Source organism: Thalassophryne amazonica, chromosome 10, assembly GCF_902500255.1.
Source record: "Thalassophryne amazonica chromosome 10, fThaAma1.1, whole genome shotgun sequence".
Lineage (NCBI taxonomy): Eukaryota > Metazoa > Chordata > Actinopteri > Batrachoidiformes > Batrachoididae > Thalassophryne > Thalassophryne amazonica.
The window spans coordinates 99,262,803-99,290,761 of record NC_047112.1 but is presented as its reverse complement, the minus strand read 5'-3'; the positions used below and the strand labels follow the sequence as shown (position 1 = coordinate 99,290,761).

The window sequence follows — 27,959 nt, the reverse complement described above, 5'->3', positions numbered from 1 at the left end:
CAGACTTTAATGATGGTTAATTAAACATAGCGAGAGTGAGAAAGAGACTGACAGTGATGGAGAGAAAAACAGACAGAGAGAGCAAGTTCCTTATAACAGTTGGAATCTGTTATATGTGTGTAGTGCACATGGGTTTAAGGTTTGGCTGCAGACCATTTTTGAGCAAATTTAACGAGTTACTTTCCACAGACAGCAAAGACGTAAAACATCACATTGTTTTTTAAAGGAGCAAGCAATGCGTAACACAGTTTTGTTTTGGGTTTTTTTGGAGTAACAACCCCAACAGTGGAAGCACAGCACTAGTGCACACCTCCACACCTGATGTACTGTTAGTAGTCCTGGGCGCTCAAGGTCACCACAGCAGACTGAGTACAGATCTGCATTGGAATCTGGTGCCAGTTTTACACCGGATGCCCCCCTGACACAACTCCACTTCAGCATGGAGAAACACGCAAAGCCTCTGGCCTTCCCAAGCGGTCTGTGGACATAAGTTGTCAAGGATCAAGTAGGTCACTGAGAGGCTTGATTGCTAATGACATTTTAATGACTTGTAAAAAAGTGAACTTATCCTTTAACCCTGTTATAAAACTGCACCTGTTGTTTCCTCACTTGTTATAATGACTCATGAGACTGCTTGACAAGTCCCACCCACTTTCAAATAATAGATATCAGTCCTATTATTTCACTTTGAACTACATCACATCACAGAAGGTTGAGGCTTTACTTTCTGCTTCATATTCATTTTATGACCATGTATGTGGGGTGAATTATTTTACTTCATCTATTTGTTATTATTGCCTCAGTGATGTCTTCAAATTGGATATTTTATTGAATCAACTGTTTCATTTTAAAATCGCTTACATTAAAAAAAAAAAACCCCGCAGATTTACACTTCAGAGAAGCTACAATCAATAAACCTAAACTTTAATTTCACCTATGATTCAGTATAAGTGACTTAAAAAGTCCTTTTTTTTGCCTAATCCTTACAGCAGCAAACAGTAAGAATTATGCTTCCTCGCGTATGTCGTCATCAGCAGCATCAGTGTGTGCAGATGTCAGAGGGATCAGTAAATCACTTTCAGTCCCAACATCTGTTTCCAAAATTAAGGTTTTTGTGTGCGGTGGGAGAAGACGTGCTGCAGCAGCAGGGATCTGCTGAACGGTTTGCATCGGTACCTTTGCACCTCGTCTGTCAGTGTAACATTGTTCATCTCGAGCCTTCCTGCACAACGGTGACTGAGTAGAGGTCATCACGGCGCTGCGATATGACTGGAATCTGTTTGCGAATGTCTGCTAAATACTGCAGATCTGGGAAGAGGGGACACACAGACAGACAGCAGAAGAAGACACAAGTCTAAAAATATACGACTGGTCCAAGAGCACACGGACAACATACACAACTGTGAAGACCAATGTAGAAGACTTTTGGCTTTGCTCAGTGTTCAGACTGCAGTTTGTGTTACACTGTCAGGTGTTATTTTATTGTCCAAATTACTGTTGGCCAAAGTACCAAATACTGAACATTAAGATCTGACAAAGGTACTGAAGTGCTTGCTGCTGCTACACAGAGAGGTATAAGACTCACAGTGGTTAAATACATCAGAACGGCTTAAAAAGACGCAGCAGCTCAGGTGAGACTGACTATTCTCTAAATACACTGGTCTACAAATGTTTAGCTTCAAAAATACAATGTAGCATTTATTACTGATTTTGGCATGCTGAATTCAAATACACTCAACAAAAATATAAACGCAACACTTTTGGTTTTGCTCCCATTTTGTATGAGATGAACTCAAAGATCTAAAACTTTTTCCACATACACAATATCACCATTTCCCTCAAATATTGTTCACAAACCAGTCTAAATCTGTGATAGTGAGCACTTCTCCTTTGCTGAGATAATCCATCCCACCTCACAGGTGTGCCATATCAAGATGCTGATTAGACACCATGATTAGTGCACAGATGTGCCTTAGACTGCCCACAATAAAAGGCCACTCTGAAAGGTGCAGTTTTATCACACAGCACAATGCCACAGATGTCACAAGATTTGAGGGAGCGTGCAATTGGCATGCTGACAGCAGGAATGTCAACCAGAGTTGTTGCTCGTGTATTGAATGTTCATTTCTCTACCATAAGCCGTCTCCAAAGGCGTTTCAGAGAATTTGGCAGTACATCCAACCAGCCTCACAACCACAGACCACATGTAACCACACCAGCCCAGGACCTCCACATCCAGCATGTTCACCTCCAAGATCATCTGAGACCAGCCACTCAGACAGCTGCTGGAACAATCGGTTTGCATAACCAAAGAATTTCTGCACAAACTGTCAGAAACCATCTCAGGGAAGCTCATCTGCATGCTCGTCGTCTTCATCGGGGTCTCGACCTGACTCCAGTTCGTCGTCGTAACCGACTTGAGTGGGCAAATGCTCACATTCGCTGGCGTTTGGCACATTGGAGAGGTGTTCTCTTCACGGATGATGCAAAGGAGATGTGTTGCACTGCATGAGGCAAATGGTGGTCACACCAGATACTGACTGGTAACCCCCCCCCAATAAAACAAAACTGCACCTTTCAGAGTGGCCTTTTATTGTGGGCAGTCTAAGGCACATCTGTGCACTAATCATGGTGTCTAATCAGCATCTTGATATGGCACACCTGTGAGGTGGGATGGGTTATCTCAGCAAAGGAGAAGTGCTCACTATCACAGATTTAGACTGGTTTGTGAACAATATTTGAGAGAAATGGTGATATTGTGTATGTGGAAAAAGTTTTAGATCTTTGAGTTCATCTCATACAAAATGGGAGCAAAACCAAAAGTGTTGCGTTTATATTTTTGTTGAGTATATGACAGTAAAAATTGGCTGATTGACTACTGTTTCAAAGATATTTAAGTTTTTTAGCTCCAGTGATGATGACTGTCAGCTATGTGTCCTTTTTACTGGCTAACAGGCCACAGTCGTCTGTTGTAGTTTAACAAGTCTCAGACATATCTCCTGAGGACACCCAGCCCCTTCTTCTTTGGTGAATCTCTCAAGCTTCTCCAGATTTGATGATCTTCTGTCATGGATGTTGGTCTTCAGTTCATCCCTCAGATTTTCAATGGGATTCAAGTCAGGGCTTTGTGCAGGCGAGTCAGTAATGTTCATTTTGGTCTTCTGGAAGTAGTTCTTCACCAGAAGCGACACATGTTTGGATCATTGTTGTGTTGGAAGACAAAGCGATGACCCAGACCTTGCTTTTCTGCTGACTGTTTGAGGGTTTCTTTCAAAATCTTGGCATATCCTTCTTTTGTCATGATTCCTTCCACCTTGAGGAGATTCCCAGTTGCAGATGTGCTGAAGCATCCCCACAGTATAATACTCCCACTGCCGTGTTTCACTGTGGGGACGATGTTCTTTGGATAAGACGTCTCTCCCTTCTTTTGCCAAACATAAGCAACATCTCCATGGCCAAAGAGCTCTAGTTTTGTCTCATCTGACCAAAGGATATACTCCATTATGTATAATCTTTCTCCAGGTTGTCCTTAGCAGACTTCAGTCTGGCTTGAAGGTGTCTCTTCTGCAGAAGTGGAGTTTCTCTTGGTCTGCAACCTTGCAGTCCATTTCTGTGCAGGGCTCTAGTGACTGTTTTCTTTGAGACTACACTTCCTGACTTGGCTAAGTCATTCACTAGTGTCTTGGCAGTTGTTCTGGTGTCTTTAGACACATCTCCCTTGAGTTTTCTTTCCAGAGTGTTTGAAATCTTTCACTTTCTAACTCTAACATTTGTAGGTAGTTTTTGAGAAATATTTTTTTCTGTGTACAAAGTAAAATAATGTAACCATTCAAAATAAAACTAGGCTATTTAGAAATGCTGTGCTGAAAATTCCTTGCACTGTTAAAAAAAGCAATTTATTTTTTGAAGAAAATGTTTAGTTTCATAGAGTGGCTAATAAATTTGTCCTCATCTGTACATTTTTTTCCATCAACTGTTGATAGGAGAGTTTTCATGATAAATCATGAGCATAGGTCTTTTCATGTTTTTCTGATTGCTTATGTAGTAATATTTCACGCGCTCTCTTTTTGTAACTCTTTGAAAAGGATTATGTATTTATTAACCCTTAGTATCATGGTAGCAACATATAAAAAATAGAGCCAGTCAACAATTGCAAACATTATTTTCACTCTCAGTGGCGCAAAATTAGTAAAACTTTGACTATATTTACTTTGGAAGCATTTTGGTTGTAGACCAGTGATATTCACTCAGTCTGATCAAAGGTTACAGCAAGAACAACAACCGGACTGTTCAATGCAGCTTGCCAACGGAAGCTCTAAAATGTGGCTTTTGAACATAATTCCTCATGGCACAGTTTTTACTTCCAGCAAATGATATCGAGCTTGAAGTTTATGCGAACATTGCATATGTCTCAGTAAATTGTGTGGTGAGGCAGAGCTTGGGTCAGGGAACGGGTCAAGGAACAGGTCAGGCTTGGGAGCATGTGCTGATGCCGCACACTGCTGCATTCGCTGCACAATGGATCGGCCTTCGGGAACAATTATTATATCTGGTGGTCATTTACATGCATTCAAATTTTTTTCAACCTATCTAGGGATAAATACCCAAACCTGGTATTCAAATGGTCTCAGGGCTCAGCTATTAACACAGAGATTAACCCTTAACAGTCCTGCTTTCAGTACTGGAGAAAGGAAATTTTTATTATTGCTTTGTCCCTCTTTCGCTCGGAGCCTGTATGTGCACAGAGACAGCTCCCCTCTCTCTAAATTAATTCTATTCTCAATTAGATTTTTTTGTCCAAAAAGTACCAATAAGAATACCACTGATGTACTGGACTGATAAGCAGTACTGTAAATATTATTAGTATAGCTAAAATCTTAACGATACCCATCCCTACTTCTATTGTTTTTGCGAACGCTTTTTCCTCATGACATCATAAAGATCTGATAGGAATGGGGCACCGCAGTCTTGTCTGAACCCCTGCATGATATTGTGGAATTTGACTGCATCTGGGGACAGCCTGCCGTTGCGCAACATAAACACAGCATCACTTCACACAGAAAAATGGTGTACTGTTTTGATTTCGGGTGCAATCACCAAAGAAGTTGCAAAAAGTGCAGTTTTTTCCGTTCCCAGTGGAGACGAAGACAAGTCAAATGGGAGAGGTCGCGTCAGTAAGTGTTAGCCTACACAGCTAACCAAAGTAGCTGCATTCTCTCACCTGCACAACTGCCTCGACATGTTTGAGCTAAGGGTCATAAACAAACTGCAAAATGTCCGCTTGCCACCACATCGTCACTTTTTCTTTGCATTTTCACATTGTTTGCCATGTAATTTGAACCAAAAACTCAGAAAGTGGAGCGTTTGTGCCAGGGGCATCCGAGAGTTGTCCCCGGATTTAGGATTATTGTGTCACACGCATTGTATTTGAACCCTTTAGCGCCCGCCCTTGAGAATGTGCTGCCCAATAAAATACTCTTTAGTCAACGTCCTCAGGTCCGGAGGTCAGGGTCAAATCTGGGATAATGTACTCATGTAACACATCCCTGTATCCACCACACCGCAGAACTGTCCTGGATTGTGATTAGCCTACCCAGGCAGATAACTGGTCAATTTCCTCTCCAAAGTAGCCATTTATCTGTTGTAGACAGGTGAAATGTGGGTGTGCCCTTAGTATTCTCCAGCTGCTGAGGTCTTTACCACTGAGAGAAATGCATCACATGGCTAAAATATCATAGCTGGCGTTTCCTCATAAGGCAAGTGTTATTTGTCATCTGAGTTTCATGAATTAACTGTTAGTTAACACAAAGTTATTCCAGTGGTATCCAAGCATCCTCTGAAGAGACCTAGTACCATACCAAAAACATCAACTTGTCTGGAAATCTGACTGGATAGCATCCTATCCAATGACCTTGTGACTCCATAAAGTGTTGCAAGGTATCTCTCAGTCTCAAAGGCTGAGGTCCCAGAGACATGAACATCGCTGCTGAGATAAGTTAATCTTTCGACAACTTCAACACTTTCACCACAAACAGATGCACTTCTAAAGGCTACGTTCAGCAAGTCAATGAAAGACTAGACCTTAGGTTTGACAGAGAACAATCACCATCCCAGACACTCTGACTCCTCACTCAACTTTTAAAGTTGCAAAATTATGGAATCCACTGAGTCCATAAACACTACAGCCTCATCCATGAAGTCAAGGGTCCTCACCAATAATGGCACTTAATTAATCTGCTGGTTTCCACAACACTACCAAACACCGATGTAAGCATTAAGCATTGAACAGTGTAGGAACAAGAATACATCCCAGATAAACACCAGTTTTCACTTTGGAAAAACTTCAGAGTCTCTGCCTGTGTTCAGTACAGCACTCACGGTACGTGTGTACAGGAAAGCTATGAAGGTCAACAACTCAGTGAGGATTTCATGAATTCTGAGGATAATCCAAAAAGCACCTTAGTCAACTGAATGAAATGCTTTACAAAAATCACTGTAGGCTGTAAAGAAGCACTGCCGATATTGCTGTCTGCATTTAATGAGTACCTGTAGAGTTAGAATGTGCCAGTTGGTTACCAGAGTTAATTAACAGCCACACTGTCACTCACCGATATCGGCATAAATAATAGCTTCTTCTGGCCCAGCTTTGGAGATAACTTCTCCCCTGCAACAACAGACACAAAAGTATTAATTGATGAATACACACACACACTAGATATATATATATATATATATATATATATATATATATATATACACACACACACACACAACACACACACACACACACACACACACACACACACACACACACACACACACACACACACACACACACACACATACATGCATATATATATATAAAACTGGTTCTTACCATGGGTTTACAACAGTACTGTGACCCCATGCAACATAAGAAGCTGTTTCATCTCTGGCGGGTGACGCAGTGGCTACATACACTTGGTTATCCAGCGCCCTTCACAGAATACAACAAAAGAAGCACATTCACTACAAAGTTATGTCAAATTATGTGATAAAATATTACAGTCTCAAACACTGATTAGAAATTAAATATCTTATTCTCATGAAAGAAACTTGAAACAACACAATTATAGATTATAAACTTAAAACAGGCTTCAGGGATTTCATTTATGTCTACATAACAGTGTCTGCACTCGTGGGGGCCCTTGCAACACATCAGGCCCCCCAGCTGCTACTCTGGATCCCATCGCACTGCAAGTTGTATTTACATAAACCCCTTTGTAGTTGTAATTACATAAATCCCTGTCACTGTGCTGATCCCGGTGAATGTTCCAGTGGTTGTAGGGAGATCTGCTGACAGCTGGAAAGACCCTCAGCCAAGATCCTTTCCAGAGCACTGAAGACCAACAGGAAAATTATGAGGCAGTGCCTGGGGAGGTATAATACTACTAATAGCTGGGAAATGGCTTTTGAAATTGACTCGGTGAAATTTATTCTGGCAGTGAATAATACAAAAAATGAAGACATGGTTACAGACAGATTATCTTTGTTACACTGTAATTTCAGGAACACGTTTGTTTTCGTACTCACAGGTAATTTCACTATCAAACTTTGTATGTGGATAAAGGTCAGTACTGGAATTATGCTTAAGGTTTAGTTTTGAAGCCTGGGCTCATCTCCAGATCCTGTAGTCTGAAGGGGATGAGACTCTATGACTCCCCAATAACAGGACACCAGTCTGACATCGGTTAGTTCCCCAGGCAAGGCTGGTTCCCTTTTATAGCTGAGTGGACTGACACAATGCAGATAAAATGTCTTTTCAGAGGACAGAGGTAGCGTGACCAGAAATGAACCGCAGCTACATAACACTGAGAATTTAAATATGTACATTGGTTGGACATGATTAGAATGTGTCCAAATAACACTTTTCTTATGTATCTCAATTAGACACACAAGAAAATTTTGTTATTTCCTTTTTTTTTGTTTACTGGTTTAATCAATCAATCAATCAATCAATTTTATTTATATAGCGCCAAATCACAACAAACAGTTGCCCCAAGGCGCTTTATATTGTAAGGCAAGGCCATACAATAATTACGTAAAAAACCCCAACGGTCAAAACGACCCCCTGTGAGCAAGCATTTGGCGACAGTGGGAAGGAAAAACTCCCTTTTAACAGGAAGAAACCTCCAGCAGAACCAGGCTCAGGGAGGGGCAGTCTTCTGGTGGGACTGGTTGGGGCTGAGGGAGAGAATCAGGAAAAAGACATGCTGTGGAGGGGAGCAGAGATCAATCACTAATGATTAAATGCAGAGTGGTGCATACAGAGCAAAAAGAGAAAGAAACACTCAGTGCATCATGGGAACCCCCCAGCAGTCTACGTCTATAGCAGCATAACTAAGGGATGGTTCAGGGTCACCTGATCCAGCTCTAACTATAAGCTTTAGCAAAAAGGAAAGTTTTAAGCCTAATCTTAAAAGTAGAGAGGGTGTCTGTCTCCCTGATCCGAATTGGGAGCTGGTTCCACAGGAGAGGAGCCTGAAAGCTGAAGGCTCTGCCTCCCATTCTACTCTTACAAACCCTAGGAACTACAAGTAAGCCTGCAGTCAGAGCGAAGCGCTCTATTGGGGTGATATGGTACTATGAGGTCCCTAAGATAAGATGGGACCTGATTATTCAAAACCTTATAAGTAAGAAGAAGAATTTTAAATTCTATTCTAGAATTAACAGGAAGCCAATGAAGAGAGGCCAATATGGGTGAGATATGCTCTCTCCTTCTAGTCCCCGTTAGTACTCTAGCTGCAGCATTTTGAATTAACTGAAGGCTTTTCAGGGAACTTTTAGGACAACCTGATAATAATGAATTACAATAGTCCTGCCTAGAAGAAATAAATGCATGAATTAGTTTTTCAGCATCACTCTGAGACAAGACCTTTCTAATTTTAGAGATATTGCGTAAATGCAAAAAAGCAGTCCTACATATTTGTTTAATATGCGCTTTGAATGACATATCCTGATCAAAAATGACTCCAAGATTTCTCACAGTATTACTAGAGGTCAGGGTAATGCCATCCAGAGTAAGGATCTGGTTAGACACCATGTTTCTAAGATTTGTGGGGCCAAGTACAATAACTTCAGTTTTATCTGAGTTTAAAAGCAGGAAATTAGAGGTCATCCATGTCTTTATGTCTGTAAGACAATCCTGCAGTTTAGCTAATTGGTGTGTGTCCTCTGGCTTCATGGATAGATAAAGCTGGGTATCATCTGCGTAACAATGAAAATGTAAGCAATGCTGTCTAATAATACTGCCTAAGGGAAGCATGTATAAAGTGAATAAAATTGGTCCTAGCACAGAACCTTGTGGAACTCCATAATTAACCTTAGACTGTGAAGAAGATTCCCCATTTACATGAACAAATTGTAATCTATTAGATAAATATGATTCAAACCACCGCAGCGCAGTGCCTTTAATACCTATGGCATGCTCTAATCTCTGTAATAAAATTTTATGGTCAACAGTATCAAAAGCAGCACTGAGGTCTAACAGAACAAGCACAGAGATGAGTCCACTGTCTGAGGCCATAAGAAGATCATTTGTAACCTTCACTAATGCTGTTTCTGTACTATGATGAATTCTAAAACCTGACTGAAACTCTTCAAATAGACCATTCCTCTGCAGATGATCAGTTAGCTGTTTTACAATAATAAAACAAAACAAAAACAGGTCTACCTGCTGGCAGCCCAACTCCTTAACCACTGAGCTACCTGCTCTGCCTAACTGGGGAAATGTCAAAATTTTGATTGTCCTTCCAATTTGGACCAATATTGGCACACATATCTAGATGGGTTCCAGAATGACCCTGGAAAGTGTATCATTCTTTTTTTACCCACCAACTCCAATCAGGGTCCCGAGGGGGGGCGCTGGAGCCTATCCCAGCAGTCTTAGGGCGTGAGGCGGGGTACACCCTGGACAGATGCCAGTCTGCTGCAGCTGGCAAGGTCAGTTGAAGTTCATTCAATCAGGTCAAATCAATCAGGTCAAGGTCACTGAGGTCAAAAGTCAGATTTCCACAAGTCAACAAATTGTGTTGTTTACCAGGATACTGTATCTGAAACAATGTGATTGAATCTGATGTTATACTGACACTAAATATCTGCCACAGTTCCTAGAGTCTTCCTGCCCATGGATACTATTGGCTAGGTCAGAATTTTATGCAACTTGCCATGTTCAGGCCACAGTTAGGCTTTTTTGGAACTAGGAATATGCAGCTCTAAACTTTAAGAAAGTTTATTATTTTAAAACGTAGCACTTAGGTGACCTGATTCAACATTTATTGAAGATGCTGAGTTTAGTCTTAGAATTGTCTTTCAAAGCAAATATTACGCGTGTCCACTAATCCTTAAAATGGCTCTGCACAGCGATGGTTTTGAGGCTGACCTCCCCCGTTGTAGGAGTTCCCAGTGGGCTGGTCCAGTTGTCATGTTGAAGGCTCCAGGATAAACAAGCAGTTGACAGCCTGAAGACACAAGACAAGTGGCAATTATTGTTCGCACATTACACATAAACAGCAGAGCAGTCGCTCACTTTACCTTTCCTGCTGTACAGCTGGGCCAGCTCTGCAAACCTTATGTCATAGCAAATCCCCACACCAACTTTACAGAACGCTGCAGGAGATATCATAAGGGGGAAAACAATCTCAGTCAATGTGGAGCTCCTGCAGCTGCAGAGAGACAGGAGACAATCACTCACGTGTCTCAAACACTGATAAACTGTTGCCTGGGCTCAAGGTCTCAGACTCCTGGAAACGGATTTTCCCGGGAACGTCAATGTCAAAAAGGTGAATCTTAAAGGAGAAATATGTTAGGTTGTCTAAAATCAAGCAGCTTCAGGCTTCTGAGAACGAGCGCTGCCAAAATACCTTCCGGTGTTTCAGTATCATCTCGCCATCGGGACCAAAGACTGGACAACTGTTATACAGCTTCCCACCATCCTCTTCAGGAATGGATCCTGGTACACAACATATCACAGGGATCATTTTTTCCCATTTTGGAAAGTGTGGTGATGTAATTTTTTTGTTGTTGTTGTTCTGTAGATTTTTTTGAATCTGTAGTTTCCCCAGTTTACCGACCTATACACCCAGACACCTCCTTTACGACAAGTTCTTAAATCAAGTCACACGGGTTTGGTTTTATGAAGCAGTACTGAGACTCAGACTTAGCACTCAAACTTTAGTCAAAGACTAAAAATGGTGGTGTGCTATGAGGCAGAGTAGGCAAGTTAGTCCTCTCTATCTCTAGTCCAAAGGACTAAAATTTATACCACCCACTTGTTCTAAACCGGATAGTCCTGGTCTAAGGCCAAGATGGAGGAGGCACTGTGTACATTAGGAGAGGGTTTTTCAAGATTGCAAAAGGTTCCCTCAAACCCTCTATACTGTGAAATTTATTAGCCAATTTTGATTTGTAAAAAAAAAAAAAAAAATCAATCCAGGTACCATATTTAAGGACATTTTAAGTACACTTGTTACAAATTGTACAACCCCTGGCAAAAATTATGGAATCACTGGCCTCGGATGATGTTCATTCAGTTGTTTAATTTTGTAGAAAAAAAGCAGATCACAGACATGACACAAAACTAAAGTCATTTCAAATGGCAACTTTCTGGCTTTAAGAAACACTATAAGAAATCAAGAAAAAAAGATTGTGACAGTCAGTAACGGTTACTTTTTTAGACCAAGCAGAGGAAAAAAAATATGGAATCACTCAATTCTGAGGAATAAATTATGGAATCACCCTGTAAATTTTCATCCCCCAAACTAACACCTGCATCAAATCAGATCTGCTCGTTGACACGGACCCTATGCCATGACATTGACCCTATGTGTCTTTTTGCAAGGAATGTTTTCACAGTTTTTGCTCTACGGCAAGATGCATTATCATCTTGAAAAATGATTTCATCATCCCCAAACATCCTTTCAATTGTCCAAAATATCAACGTAAACTTGTGCATTTATTGATGATGTAATGACAGCCATCTCCCCAGTGCCTTTACCTGACATGCAGCCCCATATCATCAATGACTGGAAATTTACATGTTTTCTTCAGGCAGTCATCTTTATAAATCTCACTGGAACGGCACCAAACAAAAGTTCCAGCATCATCACCTTGCCCAATGCAGATTCGAGATTCATCACTGAATATGACTTTCATCCAGTCATCCACAGTCCACGATTGCTTTTCCTTAGCCCATTGTAACCTTGTTTTTTTCTGTTTAGGTGTTAATGATGGCTTTTGTTTAGCTTTTCTGTATGTAAATCCCATTTCCTTTAGGCGGTTTCTTACAGTTCAGTGACAGACGTTGACTCCAGTTTCCTCCCATTCGTTCCTCATTTGTTTTGTTGTGCATTTTTCGATTTTTGAGACATATTGCTTTAAGTTTTCTGTCTTGACGCTTTGATGTCTTCCTTGGTCTACCAGTATGTTTGCCTTTAACAACCTTCCCATGTTGTTTGTATTTGGTCCAGAGTTTAGACACAGCTGACTGTGAACAACCAACATCTTTTGCAACATTGCGTGATGATTTACCCTCTTTTAAGAGTTTGATAATCCTCTCCTTTGTTTCAATTGACATCTCTCGTGTTGGAGCCATGATTCATGTCAGTCCACTTGGTGCAACAGCTCTCCAAGGTGTGATCACTCCTTTTTAGATGCAGACTAACGAGCAGATCTGATATGATGCAGGTGTTAGTTTTGGGGATGAAAATTTACAGGGTGATTCCATATTTTTTTCCTCTGCTTGGTCTAAAAAAGTAACCGTTACTGACTGCCACAATCTTTTTTTCTTGATTTCTTATAGTGTTTCTTAAAGCCAGAAAGTTGCCATTTGAAATGACTTTAGTTTTGTGTCATGTCTGTGATCTGCTTTTTTTCTACAAAATTAAACAACTGAATGAACATCCTCCGAGGCCAGTGATTCTATAATTTTTGCCATGGGTTGTAGTAAGATGTCTGCAGTACTAAGCCTGCTAGGGCTGAAAATGTGTGTTTGACAGTAGAATGAGTCCGGATTCAATCTTCAAAACTGCCATGCAGTTTTCCGAGGTGAGACAATAGGGAAATGAAGATTAAAGCTTTCGTTTTTAGCTTTTTTAATCTGCATGGAAAGGCACCATGCAGATTAAAGGTCTTGTCCAAGGACACAGACAGGTAGCATGAGTGGGAATCGAACCCAGGTCGGCGTACTGGCAGGCCAGAACCTTGTCAACTCATCCTCCTCTTTTTCATGCACAATAGTCAAGGAAATTCAAGCTATTTGCACGTAAGTACTTAGTACACAACTTTAGACTCGGACTTTGCTCGGTCACAAAGACTCTCTAGTGGAGAAAACGGCTCACAGCACGGCTATTCTTTAGTCCAACGTTAAACTTTAACCACTGCTCCAGTAAGTCTCAGAATATGACTTAGAACATAACCTTTTAGTACCACCACAAAAGACACTGGGTCCAGACATCTCAATAACAGGTACTGAAGTGTGCTCCTAAACTACCACACACACACACACACACACACACACAATTAATAATGAGGATTACAATTCAGAATTACAGAGAGGAAAAGCAGTGTTGAGATACTTTTTTAATGTAATTATAAATACTTCCTTACCTCCAACTAGATAGACATGGTTCTCTTTGGCAGTCTCTGAGAGTACCTGGGTGGACTCTCCTGGCATCCGTTCAGAGTACTCAGCGAAGAAACTGGTTCCATAGGGAGAATTGAAGCATTCCTATCATCACATTGACACAGCATTAGTTTAACATCAGGAACCGTTGCTCAAGTCTCACTGTAAATGAATCCCTGTCTACAGTGACATCTACTGAAAAAGCAGAAGAGCCTTCATTCATGAGCTGTTCACATAACATCAACCCCTAAAGAAAACGGTCTGTAAAAGTGATGATGTTCTGTAAATGTATCAAATTGTGCCATGTGTACATGTTTTTTTTTCCCTGTATTTCAGAATTCAAAAATGTTATTTTGTTGGTCAGTAACATCAAATATTTTGTAAAATATTCCTCCTTCTTCTTCTTTGTCTTTCGGTTGTTCCCCGTTAGGGGTCGCCACAGCAGATCAATCATTTCCATCTCACCCTGTCCTATGGATCTTCCTCTGTCACACCAACCACCTGCATGTCCTCCCTCAGCACATCCAACCTCCTCTTTGGCCTCCCTCTTCTCCTCCTGCCTGGTGGCTCCATCCTCAGCATCCTTCTCCCTATATACCCTGGGTCTCTCCTCTGCACATGTCCAAACCATCTCAATCGCGCCTCTCTGACTTTGTCTCCAAACCGTCCCACCTGAGCTGCCCCTCTGATATGTTCATTCCTAATCTTATCCATTCTTGTCACTCCCAAAGAGAATCTCAACATCTTCAGCTCTGCCTCCTGTCTTTTTGTTAGTGCCACCATCTCTAAGCCGTACAACATAGCTGGTCTCACTACTGTCTTGTAAGCTTTCCCCTTCACTCTTGCTGATATTCTTCGGTCACAAATCACTCCTGCCACCTTCCTCCACCCTGCCTGCATTCTCTTCTTCACCTCTCTACCACACTCTCCATTACTTTGAACAGTTGACCCCAAATATTTAAACTCATCTACTTTCACCACTTCTACTCCTTGTAACTGCACTATAACACTGGGCTCCCTCCCATTGACACACATGTACTCAGTCTTGCTTCTACTGACTTTCATTCCCCTTCTCTCCAAAGCATATCTCCACCTCTCCAGGCTAGATTCAACTTGCTCTCTACTCTCACTACAGATCACAATGTCATCTGCAAACATCATAGTCCATGGAGACTCCTGTCTGATCTCATTCGTCAAGCTGTCCATCACCACTGCAAACAAGAAAGGAATCAGAGCTGATCCTTGGTGTAATCCCACCTCCACCTTGCATGAGTCTGTCATTCCGACTGCGCATCTCACCGCTGTCACACTATTCTTGTACATGTCCTGCACTACCCTAACATACTTCTCTGCCACTCCAGACTTCCTCATACAATACCACAGCTCTTCTCTTGGCACCCTATCATAAGCTTTTTCTAAGTCCACAGACACACAATGCAACTCTTTCTGGCCTTCTCTGTACTTCAACAGTTTTCTCAGAGCAAACATTGCATCTGTAGTGCTCTTTCTTGGCATGAAACCATATTGCTGCTCACAGATCTTCACCTGTTTTCTAAGCCTAGTTTCTACTACTCTTTCCCATAACTTCATGCTGTGGCTGATCAGCTTTATGCCTCTGTAGTTACTGCAGCTCTGCACATCACCCTTGTTCTTGAAAATAGGAACCAGAACACTTTGTCTCCACTCCTCAGGCATCCTCTCACTTTCCAAGATTTTATTAAACAATCTGGTTAGAAACTCTACTGCCATCTCTCCTAGACATTTCCATGCCTCCACTGGAATGTCATCTGGACCAACTGCCTTTCCACTCTTCATCCACTTCATAGCAGCCCTCACTTCTTCCTTACTAATCTCTTGTAGTTCCTGATTTACTCTCACCACATCATCCAGCAATTTCTCTCACTCATTTTCTTTATTCATCAGCTCTTTGAAATATTCCCTCCACCTTATCAGCACACACTCCTCACTTGTCAGCACATTACCATTTGCATTTTTTACCACCCTAACCTGCTGCACATCAACAGAAAATCTGATTACCTGCAGTTGCATCTGAACACATTTTAAGTTCTGTGCATAAAATTAAGGCATGTCAGTAATTCTGAAAAGCACTGTATGCACTTCCTAGCTCCATAATAAAAACAATATTCCTTTCCTGTTGTAAAGAGTTGACTTTTTCCGTTAAATCAATGTACCTCATAAATGGGAAGCCAGAAACTGAAATTACAATTCCAAAATTTTTACGTTTGATATAAAAACTGAGATAAAAATCATATTAACAGGTTTGCTGCTTGACATGTGACATTTCACTTAACTGAAGAAACACAAGATTGAAAATGTGAAATTGTTACATCTGATGTTTTATTCAATCAAGTAAATAAGCAAATTTATTTGTTTTGCCAACAATGTGCTGGAGAAGCAACATATCTATCCAGCAGGTGACAGTGGACACCAAGGAGCAGCACAGCACACCATGTATTCCTTTTCATACAAACTCCAAAACAAAGATTTAAACAACAGGTTTTTCAAAGGTTTCAAAAAGGTCAAAGCAGTGTTTCGATTTAGCCATCAGTGTGTTGAATCCAGACCCTCTTTTCAGAAGGCAAAGTTACAGAGAGGCTGGAGTCCATCAACACACAAACCAAGCTATGTATATGTAACAACCGGCCCCGGCCTCCCCGAGTGCAGGCTGCTCACCGGCAGGAGCACCAGGCTGCTCCCTGCTCCTGCCGCCTCCTTCACCAGCCTGCGGGCTGCGCTCAGGTTCTCCGCCTTCACACCGCTCACCTTCATCTGGACCACTGCCAAACGGAACTCTGAAAATTAAAGAAAACATCGTTAGAACTTTTTTTTTTTTAATCCGTTTGCTGTAACGTGTTGACGATAAAAGACCGTCACACAGTAGGACACTTTTGCTTACTAGACATGGCTTGTTTCGCCCAAGCAGCCATGTTGCTACGGTAAAGCGTAACAGGACCATCTACTTCCGGGTTACGCTATTTCTGTGATAAACTCCAGCTGTTTGTTGTCTAAAAAATAAAGAAAAAAAATACTAGTCGTTTTTTGGTTTTAAGTATAGCCTGTATGGTTTTTATGGAGCTAAATCCAGGCCAAAAGTTTTGTAATCTGGAAAAAAAAAAATATTGAAAAAATACATTTTGAAACTGAAAATTCAATGTTTGTTCTTGAATCTTCTAATAATTTAAAAAGTAAAAAAAAAAAGAGATCTGAACGTGAAAAAAAGAAATATGAAACCAAAAAGATAACATTTGATTCTGAAAAATTTAATCCTGCAACTGATAAAAATGACACATCACATGTTAAAATATAGTAAAAAATGAAAATAAATTATTTGACCAAAATAATTACAGAGCTGAATCAAAAGAATATTTAAACTGAAAATATATATATCTTACACTTATTTTTATTTTAATAATACTTTTTTAAATTATTAGAAGATTCAAGAACAAACAATTTTCAGTTTCTAAATGTATTTTTTCAATCTTTTTTTTTTTTTTTTTTTTTTTTTTTTTTTAGATTACAAAACTTTTGTCCTGGATTTAGCTCCATAGTTTTAAGCATAGACATTATAAAGAATTTGCGAAACGTAGGATGGTAGGGGAAGGTTCCGCCGTTTTGGCCTCTGATTGGCTAGAAGGTGAGCAGCAGTTTAAGTCTGTTTTGAAACTTTATCTGATGCTCGAGCAGGACAGACTGACTGACTGACAGCTGAGCAGAGAGAAATGTTTTAAAAGTGGTAAATGTTTTAAGCTAAGATCATGGGTTCATATCCCCGCCTGACTGGAAAATCACTAAGGGCCCAAGGCCTTTTATCCCCTATTGCTCCCGGTGTGTAGTGAGCGCCTTGTATGGCAGCACCCTGACATCGGGGTGAATGTGAGGCATAATTGTAAAGTGCTTTGAGCGTCTGATGCAGATGGAAAAGCGCTATATAAATGCAGTCCATTTAAGTGGTAAATATATCTGCAAAATAACTAGAAGGCTGTACTTAGTTATCACAGATGAATAGTTTATCAGTGGCTGCCCACCATACCTTAATTTGAATATGTGCATGATCCCAAATTAAATAAGATATGTTTATCAGTATAAACAGGATAAACAGTCATTTCTATATTGCAGTTATTACATTTCATGTCAACACATAAATGCAAGCATCTGTTTTTCTTTGTTTCTTTTTGATATTAGAATTATACAATCTAGTAATAAAGTGTTACAAACTGGTTCCATTATACATGCTCATGCCTTATTTCCCTTATAGATCGTTGGTTTCTTCCTGAATGATGCCTTGAAAAAGTTTCTGGTGACCCAGTGTTTACTAACAGTCACCTTGTTATTACTTCACATCATTAACCCATTTAATCCCAAATTTTTCCCAGACATGAAAATATGTAAATCATGTTCCATTAGCATGCCCGTATATAGAGGGGGTTCAGGGGGTTCAACTGAAACCCCCCTGAGAATTCTGCTGATTTTTTTCTGCTGATTTTTTTCTGATCTGGATATCAACGTTATGTATTTTCTTTTCATTGATAATAAGCAACCAGCACTAACTGTTACACAGCTATTATCACACACCCTCAAGTTTCAATTTCCTCTGCCAGAGTAATCCCTTAAGTGATGAAAGGGGAAACTGCTAGATAAACTTTTCCCATGGGGGTTGAGAATTTTTGCTCCCTGGTCCCTATCCTCCTCTGATATCAAACAGATTAGTAGGCTTGTAAATACCCATGTAGACACACAATTACACTTGTCTGGTTTGTAAAAACATGTTTGTATGTATAAGCTGAGAAATAAAGGGAGCTTCTCCTTCCTGTTGCAAATACTGTAAAGGTGCAAATATTTGCGTGGGATTTATTATGCGAATTTCGCAAGTTAAACAAGGTCGCCAAATTAAATACCGCTATTTTAATACATAACGTACATATACGTACATATTCATAATGTAAACGCGAATATTAATACCGCTAAATATGAGGTCTGTTAGAAAACTATCCGACCTTTTTATTTTTTGCAAAAACTATATGGATTTGAATCATGTGCGCTTGCATCAGTCAAGCTTGAACCTTCGTGCGCATGTGTGAGTTTTTTCACGCCTGTCGATTGCGTCATTCGCAACTGACAGGCAGGTATAAAGTTTGCATTAATGTTATCTTGGTTCTTCCTGGGTGGTTCTTATGGCAACTGATCCAATCCCAAGCAAGGACTATTTGTATATAAAAATGTATTTCCTAAAATGATACATTTTGGGTTTCAAATGAAATTTATGTAGCTTTTTACCCCTCGAAATCATCAAAAAGCTTCTGCTTCTGGGGGCTTCGCCCCCCTGAGCTCACCACGAGGGCATCGCCCCTCGACCCCACCGGGGGCCCTGCGGCCCATTGGACCCCCAACTCAAGGATTTGAACCCCCCCTTTCACATTCCTATATACGGCCCTGATTAGTACCCCTTTGAAATGATCAATTGTTATTTTTTAAATTTTCATGGAAAAGCAGTTGAAAAGGTGTTTTTTTTAAATGGTGGGTCACAATAGTGGCCGGTGGGATAATGTATTATCAGGGTTTTTCATGGACAATTGACAGATTTCTCTGTAAGGTCAAATAAACATATCACCAAGATTGGCACATTTTCCAGAATTTACACTTTTCTCTGTGCAATCATCAAAATATGAACATATCTCACTCAGAAATGTTACTATGACTTTGTCCCAGCTCAGTTCAACACACTCAAATCAAAATCATAAACATACCTCCCCTGCACCCCAGTGGGCCTAACATGTCCTAATAGTCCAATATTTACACACTTTACAGCACCACCAATGTCTCACCTTCGCCCCAATGGACCTTACATCCTGCATTTTATATGTACTGCACACACTCCCCACACACACCTCATCCACCATTCACCACCCCATTGTACCCACCCTGTTGTGTGGGCCGCTGAAGAGGAGGTACTGCTGGCCCACCACCAGAAGGCGCCCTGCCTGAAGTGCGGGCTTCAGGCACGAGAGGGCGCTGCCGCCTCAGGAACAAGCCGTGGTGACAGCTGTCACCCATCATCCGTGACACATCTGGTATAAAAGCAGGAAGACACCTCCACCAAACTTCCGAGATATCATCTTCATCTGGAGGTAATACTCTCAGCCTTTTGTGAGATTTATAAATCTGTTATTGTGAGTGTTTGCAGGAGAACCGGTCGTTTTTTGCGGAGGCTGTGCATGACGGCGCTCCTTTCATCTGAGACCGCTGCAACGTGTTGAGTGAGAGGTGGAGGTGGCATTCCCACCATTGTTACTGGGTGTTCACACACCCACCCTTTGACTGTCTTTTGCTTTCTGCCAGCAGTACCAGATCCGACACGCCGGGAAGGTGGCCACCTGGGGACTCCGGGACTTGGCGGCTCCAGTATTCCTCGGGTTCAGGTGGCGGTGGAAATCGTGTGGTTCCGGTTCGTTTCCAGACGGGCGTCTCCTATCGTCGAGCCTGCCCACACGACACCTTTATTGACTGTTGCACATTCTGAATCTGCTGTGTTTGGTTGTGACATTCACAACAGTAAAGTGTTATAATTTGACTCCTTCCATTGTCCGTTCATTTACGCCCCCTGTTGTGGGTCCGTGTCACTACACTTTCCCAACACACCCCAGTGGACCAAACATACTGTCATTGTACAGTTGTAATATATTATAGCCACCCACTTGGGGGGGGGGGGGTGTATGTTTAATATTTTGAAATAAATATGTACACCTGATCAAGGACAAACTATTCAAAACATCTCTGGCTGAAATATGTTAAAATACTGAGGACTACACAGAGAAATGTGACAATTGTCCCTGAAAAACCCTGATAATACATTATCCCACTGTTCACTATTGTGACCCACCATAAAAAAAAACACCTTTTCACCTACTTTTCCATGAAAATTTAAAAAATAACAATTGACTATTTCAAAGGAGTACTAATGGCATATGATTTACATATTTTCATGTCTGGGAAAAATTTGGGATTAAATGGGTTAATGATGTGAAGTAATAATGAGGTGACTGTTAGTAAGAAACACTGGGTCACCAGAAACTTTTTCAAGGCATCATTCAGGAAGAAACTGACGGTCTATAAAGGAAATAAGGCATGAGCATGTGTAATGGAACCAGTTTGAAACACTTTATTACTAGATTGTAGGATTCTAATATCAAAAAGAATCAAAGAAAAACAGATGCTTGCATTTATGTGTTGACATGAAGTCTAGTAACTGCAATATAGAAATTACTGTTTATACTGTTTATCTGTTTATATTGATAAACTTATTCATTCATTCTACTGCTTAGTCCAATCAAGGGTTGCGGGGGGCTGGAGTCTATCCCAGCAGTCATAGTGCGTGAGGCGGGGTACACCCAGGACCGGATGCCAGTCTGTCACAGGGCCACAAATAGACAAACAAACACACCCCCACACACACCTACGGACAAGTTTAAAGATTCCAATCCACCTAACCCACATGTCTTTGGATGTGGGAGGAAACCGGAGCACCCGGAGGAAACCCACGCAAACACGGGGAGAACATGCAAACTCCACACAGAAAGGCCATGGGAATTGAACCCATGACCTTCTCGCTGTGAGGCAACAGTGCTAACCACTAATCCACTGTGCTGCCTTGATAAACTTATATCTTATTTAATCTGGGGTCGTGCACATATTCAAATTAAGGTGCAGGAGCCAGCCAAAAACAAATGCAAATATATGTATAGCTGCAAGCAGCCATGTGGGGGTTGAGCAGAAATGGCAGCGTAGATAAAATTATTGTTAGTTTGCTGATTATTAGGATAGTAACTTTACTGAAGATGCGATGGTGGGCAGCCATTGATAAACTGTTCACCTGCGATAACTAAGTACAGCCTTCTAGTTATTTTGCAAATATATTTACCACTTATCTTAAAACATTTACCACTTTTAAAACATTTCTCTCTGCTCAGCTGTCAGTCAGTCTGTCCTGCTCGAGCATCAGTTAACGTTTCAAAACAGACTTCTACTGCTGCTCACCTTCTAGCCGATCAGAGGCGAAAAGGGCGGAACCCAGAGGCGAAAAGGGCAAAACCTTCCCGTACCATACTACGTTTTGCAAATTCGAGTCCCGGTGTCATCAGTTCTGGTGGGAAACTTGGTGGCAATTTTATTATTTCAACAGTTTATTATGAGCCAGTAATTCATGAGACTGAGACCGCAAGTCAGTATTATGACTGCAAGTCACTATGAAATAATCATTTTCAGACAAGTCAGAATTATGAAATTAATCATTTTCATGCCACAGAAGCCTGGTTAGACCACTGAGAACCCACAGATTATTAAAGATCAGTGACTGTCACCTGACCTCTACCCAAAGGAACCACCTGCTCGGTCAGTGGGCACAGACTTGATCTCCAAAAGCGCACCCCGAGTTCAAACTGTTCTGGACTACCCAGAGGAGCTGCACATGGCTGATGTAACCATGTTACGTGTATCAAAAGAAAGGTGTCATCGGGGGTATCAGTTTGCTTCAGCAACCAATGAGGTCACCATCGCCCACATTAGAGGGGTGAATCCTGCAGGTATTCAATATCAACCCGGGTCAACTTCCGGAAAAGTCCCTCAGACGGGCACCAAAGGAAGTTAAGCAGCACACCCCCAAAAAGTGAATCTCAGAACTCACCAGTGATGATCACAAAGTGGTTAATTTCTAATCTATTGTTATATAGCTTTTCCAAAATTTTAGAGAATTGTGGGAGTAGAGAGACTGGTCTATAGTTTGTAAAAATGTGTTTATCTCCACTTTTAAATATAGGAACAACTTTAGCCATTTTCATTTTGCTTGGATATAAAAAAGATATAAAAGATAAATTACAAATATAAACAAGTGGTTTAACAATACTTTCTATTACTTTTTTTTTTTTTTTTTTTACCAGTATCATGTTAATATCTTGAAAATCAGTTGAAGATTTACTTTTAAATTTCCTAACAATAGTAATAATTTCAAGTTCATCTACATGAGAGAGCAAAAAATGAATTTCTATTTCTCTCAGTACGTATTGGAGCATCAGGACCTTTACCGGAAATTTTATCGGCCAAATCCGGGCCAATATTAACAAAAAATCATTAAAATGATTTACAGTTTCACTCACATCACAGTTATCTTTATCCGTCTCAATAAAATAATCTGGATATATCATTGTTTTTCTCCTTCCATCCTGCATAAGATCTTTTTGGTATTACATTTATTCATTTCTAGTTGTTTTCTATAATATATTTTTTTACTAGTTCTTAATAGTTCTGTTAGCTTATTCTTATATATTTGCTTTCAGCTTCCTTAGTTTTCAATTTAATAAATATTGTGTAAAGATTATTTTTCTTTCTACATGCATTCTGTAGACTTTTGGTCATCCAAAGGACGTTCCACAAATCTTTTTTTTAGAACTATACTTCTTAATTGGACAGTGTGTGTCATATAATTCCATAAATATCGCCATAAACTTACTATAGGCCCTGTCCACATTTTTCTCACAATAAATGAAATTCCAATCCTGGGAATTTAAGTCATTGTTCAGGGATTTAATTGCTTCCTCCAAGCAAACCCGTTTATAGATATGTTTTTCTCCTCTACAATCTGTAATTTTTTTGTTATATATAATAAACAATGATGGTCAGATATATCACAGACCATTAGACCACCTGTAGTGTCATTCATAGTGCTGTTTGTGAAGATGTTATCAATTAAAGTGACACTGTGATTTGTTACCCTGCAGGGCCAGTTATAGTCGGATAGAGGCTCATGCCAAACATCATATTAAGGAAATCATTAGTCCATTTGTGCTTTGTGTGATTTAGTATATCTATATTAAAATCTCCACATATAAACATAGTTTTCTTTTCTTTCCTTGAAAATATTTTTCCTACACAACCACTGAATAATTCTACATCAGCTCATGGATACCGATACAAACAGCTCTCAATTACATTTTTCTCCTTATCATTATGGACTTCAATTGTAACAACTTCTAAAACATTATCTATAGCCAAAGTCATATCCTCTACCATTTTAAACTTAATGCTATTATGAATATATAGTGCCACTCCTCCACCTATTTTATTTTTCCTATTAACATACTTGAGTTCATATTCTATTTCAAAGTTAATACCTTTGTCCTCATTAAATCAAGTTTCTGACAAAGCAATTACTAAATGGATGTGCAAACTGCTGTATATATTATTTGATAACATTAAAAGTAGCATACATACTTCTACAGTTGAAATGGATAATTGGGAATTTTTCCTTCATTGTCATAGCATATAGAAAATCATCAACAGTATAATATTTACAATCAACATTAAATGTAGAGTAAAAAATAATATCAGGCTCTAGTTCATTTTCTAAGTGTTGAAAATTATATTCAGTATATGAAAATAGATCCAGCTGCTCCAAATGCACTGTCCTTTGGTATAATTCTGAATCAGTACTCATTTTTTTCAAGATAAAATGAATTCTATGTTATTAGCAGTGTTGCCACAGTTACTTTAAAAAAGTAATCCAATTACTGATGTTGGGGAAAGTGTAGTGACACGGACCCACAACAGGGGGCGCAAATGAACGGTCAATAAATGAGCCAAAAGGTAACAATTTAATGTTGTGAATGTGCACAACGAATATACAGACAATCTCAGAATCTGATAACAGTCAATCCACAAAGGTGACGTGTGGGCAGGCTCAAGGATAGAAGACGTCTGTCCTGAGAAGAGCCGGAACCACACGATTTCCACCGCCACAGAACCCGGTGAATACTGGAGCCGCCAAGTCCCGAATTCCCAGGTGATCACCGTCCCCGACTGTCGGATCTGGTACTGCTGGCGAGGAGCACAAACAGTGAGATGTGGGTGTGTGCACACCCAGTAACAAAAAACAGTCAGAAGGTGGAAAGTCACCTCCACCTCTAATCACAGACTCATGCAGCTCCTGTTGAATCACTTATCTGGAGGGAGTGAGAGGCGAAGACGTCGGCACTCTCACAAACCGCCAATCCAGCTGACAAGGCACCACAGGACAACGGCTGCTAACAGATCACACGTAAGTTATAATTACTTACTACGGCAGAGACTATTACCTTCATAGGTAGATGATATCTCGGCAACGAGGTGGAGATGACGTCCGGTCTTTATGGAGTGAGATGATGTAGTGTAGATGGGTGACAGCTGTCAAGAGATAATGAGTGACAGCTGTCACCCCCGGCTGTGTCCGTGGCGGCAGCGCCCTCTCCTGCCTGAAGCCCACACTTCAGGCAGGGCGCCCTCTGGTGGTGGGCCAGCAGTACCTCCTCTTCTGGCGGCCCACACAACAGGACCCCTCCCCCTCAACGGGCGCCTCCTGGCGCCCGACCAGGCTTGTCCGGGTGACGGCGGTAGAAATTGGCCAGGAGGGCCGGATCCAGGATGAAGCTCCTCTTCACCCAGGAGCGTTCTTCGGGTCCATACCCCTCCCAGTCCACCAAATACTGGAACCCCCGGCCCATCCGACGGACGTCCAGGAGGCGGCACACCGTCCAAGCCGGCTCCCTGTCGATGATCCGGGCAGGAGGCGGCGCCGGTCCGGGAGCACAGAGGGGTGAGGTGTGGTGTGATCCGTGACACATGAAAGACCGGGTGGATCCGCAGTGAAGCCGGGAGTTGGAGCTTCACTGCGGCAGGACTGAGGATCTTGTATGGCCCAATATACCTGTCCTTGAGTTTCGAGGAGTCCACCTGGAGGGAGATGTCCTTCGTGGATAGCCACACCTTCTGCCCGGGCTGGTAAGCAGGGGCCGGGGATCGCCGGCGGTCTGCATGGGTCTTCGCCCTCGTCCGGGCCTTCAACAAGGCAGAACGGGCGGAGCGCTACACTCGACGGCACTTCCGCAGGTGGGCCTGGACCGAGGGCACACCGACCTCTCCCTCCACCACGGGAAACAATGGGAGCTGATACCCCAAACACACCTCAAATGGGGAGAGGCCGGTGGCAGAGGACACCTGGCTGTTATGCGCATACTCGATCCAGGCCAGATGTTCACTCCAGGCCGTCGGGTGTGCGGATGTCACACAGCGCAGGGCTTGCTCCAATTCCTGATTGGCCCGTTCTGCCTGTCCATTGGTCTGCGGGTGATACCCGGACGAGAGGCTCACAGTGGCCCCCAGTTCCCGGCAGAAGCTCGATTGCCGACGTCATAGTTCCGTTCAGCTGGGGTCAACCTGCGAGAAAAGTAGGCACACGGGTGAAGAACCTTATCGGTCTCTCCGCTCTGGGATAGCACGGCTCCTATCCCTGAGTCACAGGCGTTCACTTCAACCACAAACTGGCGGCTAGGGTCAGGCTGCACCAGAACTGGTGCAGATGAGAACCGGCGTTTCAACTCCTTGAACGCGGCTTCGCACCGATCCGACCAGGTGAAGGGGACTTTTGGAGAGGTCAGGGCTGTCAGGGAGCTAACTACCTGACTGTAGCCCTTAATGAACCTCCTGTAGAAATTTGCAAAGCCAAGGAACTGTTGCAGCTTCCTACGGCTTGTTGGTTGGGGCCAATCTCTCACCGCCGCAACCTTGGCCGGATCAGGGGCGACGGAGTTGGAGGAGATGATGAACCCCAGGAAGGACAAAGAGGTGCGGTGAAACTCACACTTCTCGCCCTTCACAAACAGCCGGTTCTCCAACAACCGCTGCAGGACCTGACGTATATGCTGGACATGAGTCTCAGGGTCCGGGGAAAAGATGAGTATGTCATCCAGATATACGAAGACGAATCGGTGCAGGAAGTCCCGCAAGACGTCGTTTACCAATGCTTGGAACGTCGCGGGGGCGTTAGTGAGGCCGAACGGCATGACCAGGTACTCAAAATGACCTAATGGGGTGTTGAATGCCGTCTTCCATTCGTCTCCCTTCCGGATCCGAACCAGGTGGTACGCATTCCTAAGGTCCAGTTTGGTGAAAATTTGGGCTCCATGCAGGGGCGTGAACACTGAATCCAACAGGGGTAAAGGGTATCGATTACAAACCGTTATGTCCTTCAGCCCCCTGTAATCAATGCATGGACGGAGTCCGCCATCTTTCTTGCCCACAAAAAAGAAACCTGCACCCATCAGGGAGGTGGAATTCCGGATCAACCCGGCAGCTAATGAGTCCCGGATGTAGGTCTCCATTGATTCGCGCTCGGGACGTGAGAGATTGTACAGCCTGCTGGACAGGAACTCAACGCCCGGGACCAAATCAATGGCACAATCGTACGGACAGTGTGGGGGAAGGGTGAGCGCCAGATCCTTGCTGAAGACGTCCGCAAGATCGTGGTACTCAACCGGCACCGCCGTCAGATTGGGAGGGACTTTAACCTCCTCCTTAGCGCTTACACCGGGAGGAACCGAGGATCCTAAACAATTCCGGTGGCAGGTTTCGCTCCACTGAGCCACAACCCCAGATGGCCAATCAATCCGGGGATTGTGTTTAATCATCCATGGGAAGCCCAAAATCACGCGGGAGGTAGAAGGAGTTACAAAAAACTCAATCTCCTCCCGGTGATTCCCAGACACTACCAGGGTTACAGGTAGTGTCTTGTGTGTGATTAAAGGGAGAAGAGTGCCATCTAGTGCTCGCACCTTCACTGGGGAAGAAAGCGCCACTAGAGGGAGCCCTACCTCCCTTGCCCATCTGCTATCCAGCAGATTCCCTTCTGACCCCGTGTCCACCAGTGCTGGGCATTGAAGGGTTAAATCCCCACTCATAATTGTAACTGGGAGTCGTGTTGAAAGATGAGTATGACCCACGTGAATGTTTTGACCCCCCCTCAGCCCAGTCTCTAAGGGCGGGCGTTTGTGTTTTGGCCGTTTGGGGCAGTCTCTCTGCTGATGCTCACTCGAGCCGCAGAGAAAGCACTCCCCGCGGACCAGCCTCCTTTGTCTGAATGTGGCCCTGCTCGTGTCCCTAGCATCGTCAGCAGGGGGAGCTGTAGCCACATGGAGCGCTGTGGCTGTGGAGCGTGGGGAAGATGGCAAGTCCCGAATTCCCAGGTGATCACCGTCCCCAACTGTCGGATCTGGTACTGCTGGCGAGGAGCACAAACAGTGAGACGTGGGTGTGTGCACACCCAGTAACAAAAAACAGTCAGAAGGTGGAAAGTCACCTCCACCTCTAATCACACACTCATGCAGCTCCTGTCCAACGAGGTGGAGATGACGTCCGGTCTTTATGGAGTGAGATGATGTAGTGTAGATGGGTGACAGCTGTCACTCATTATCTCTTGACA

General features: G+C 42.3%; 1 protein-coding gene across 1 annotated transcript; it reads right to left on the bottom strand.

Moving 5' to 3' along the window:
• Window positions 1–260: 260 nt before the first annotated feature.
• nit2 (nitrilase family, member 2) lies at window positions 261–16,623 on the bottom strand. Its single transcript, XM_034180606.1, has 10 exons — window positions 16,578–16,623; window positions 16,355–16,473; window positions 13,645–13,765; window positions 10,902–10,990; window positions 10,733–10,826; window positions 10,573–10,647; window positions 10,421–10,499; window positions 6,878–6,976; window positions 6,609–6,664; window positions 261–1,308 (listed from the first exon to the last, which is right to left on the bottom strand). The coding sequence occupies exons 1-10, from the start codon at window positions 16,606–16,608 to the stop codon at window positions 1,208–1,210; spliced, it is 864 nt and encodes a 287-aa protein (XP_034036497.1). The 5' UTR covers window positions 16,609–16,623; the 3' UTR covers window positions 261–1,207.
• Between the last annotated feature and the right edge of the window lie 11,336 nt (window positions 16,624–27,959).

Excerpts from the sequence above, each read along its gene's own strand:
- nit2 (XM_034180606.1), bottom strand. The coding sequence starts at position 16,608 with ATGGCTGCTTGGGCGAAACAAGCCATGTCTA. Across the intron at positions 10,991-13,644 it reads CCATGTCTATCTAGTTGGAG|GATCCATTCCTGAAGAGGAT; the intron begins GTAAGGAAGTAT and ends GTTGTGTACCAG. Across the intron at positions 10,500-10,572 it reads CCAGCTGTACAGCAGGAAAG|GCTGTCAACTGCTTGTTTAT; the intron begins GTAAAGTGAGCG and ends TTGTGTCTTCAG.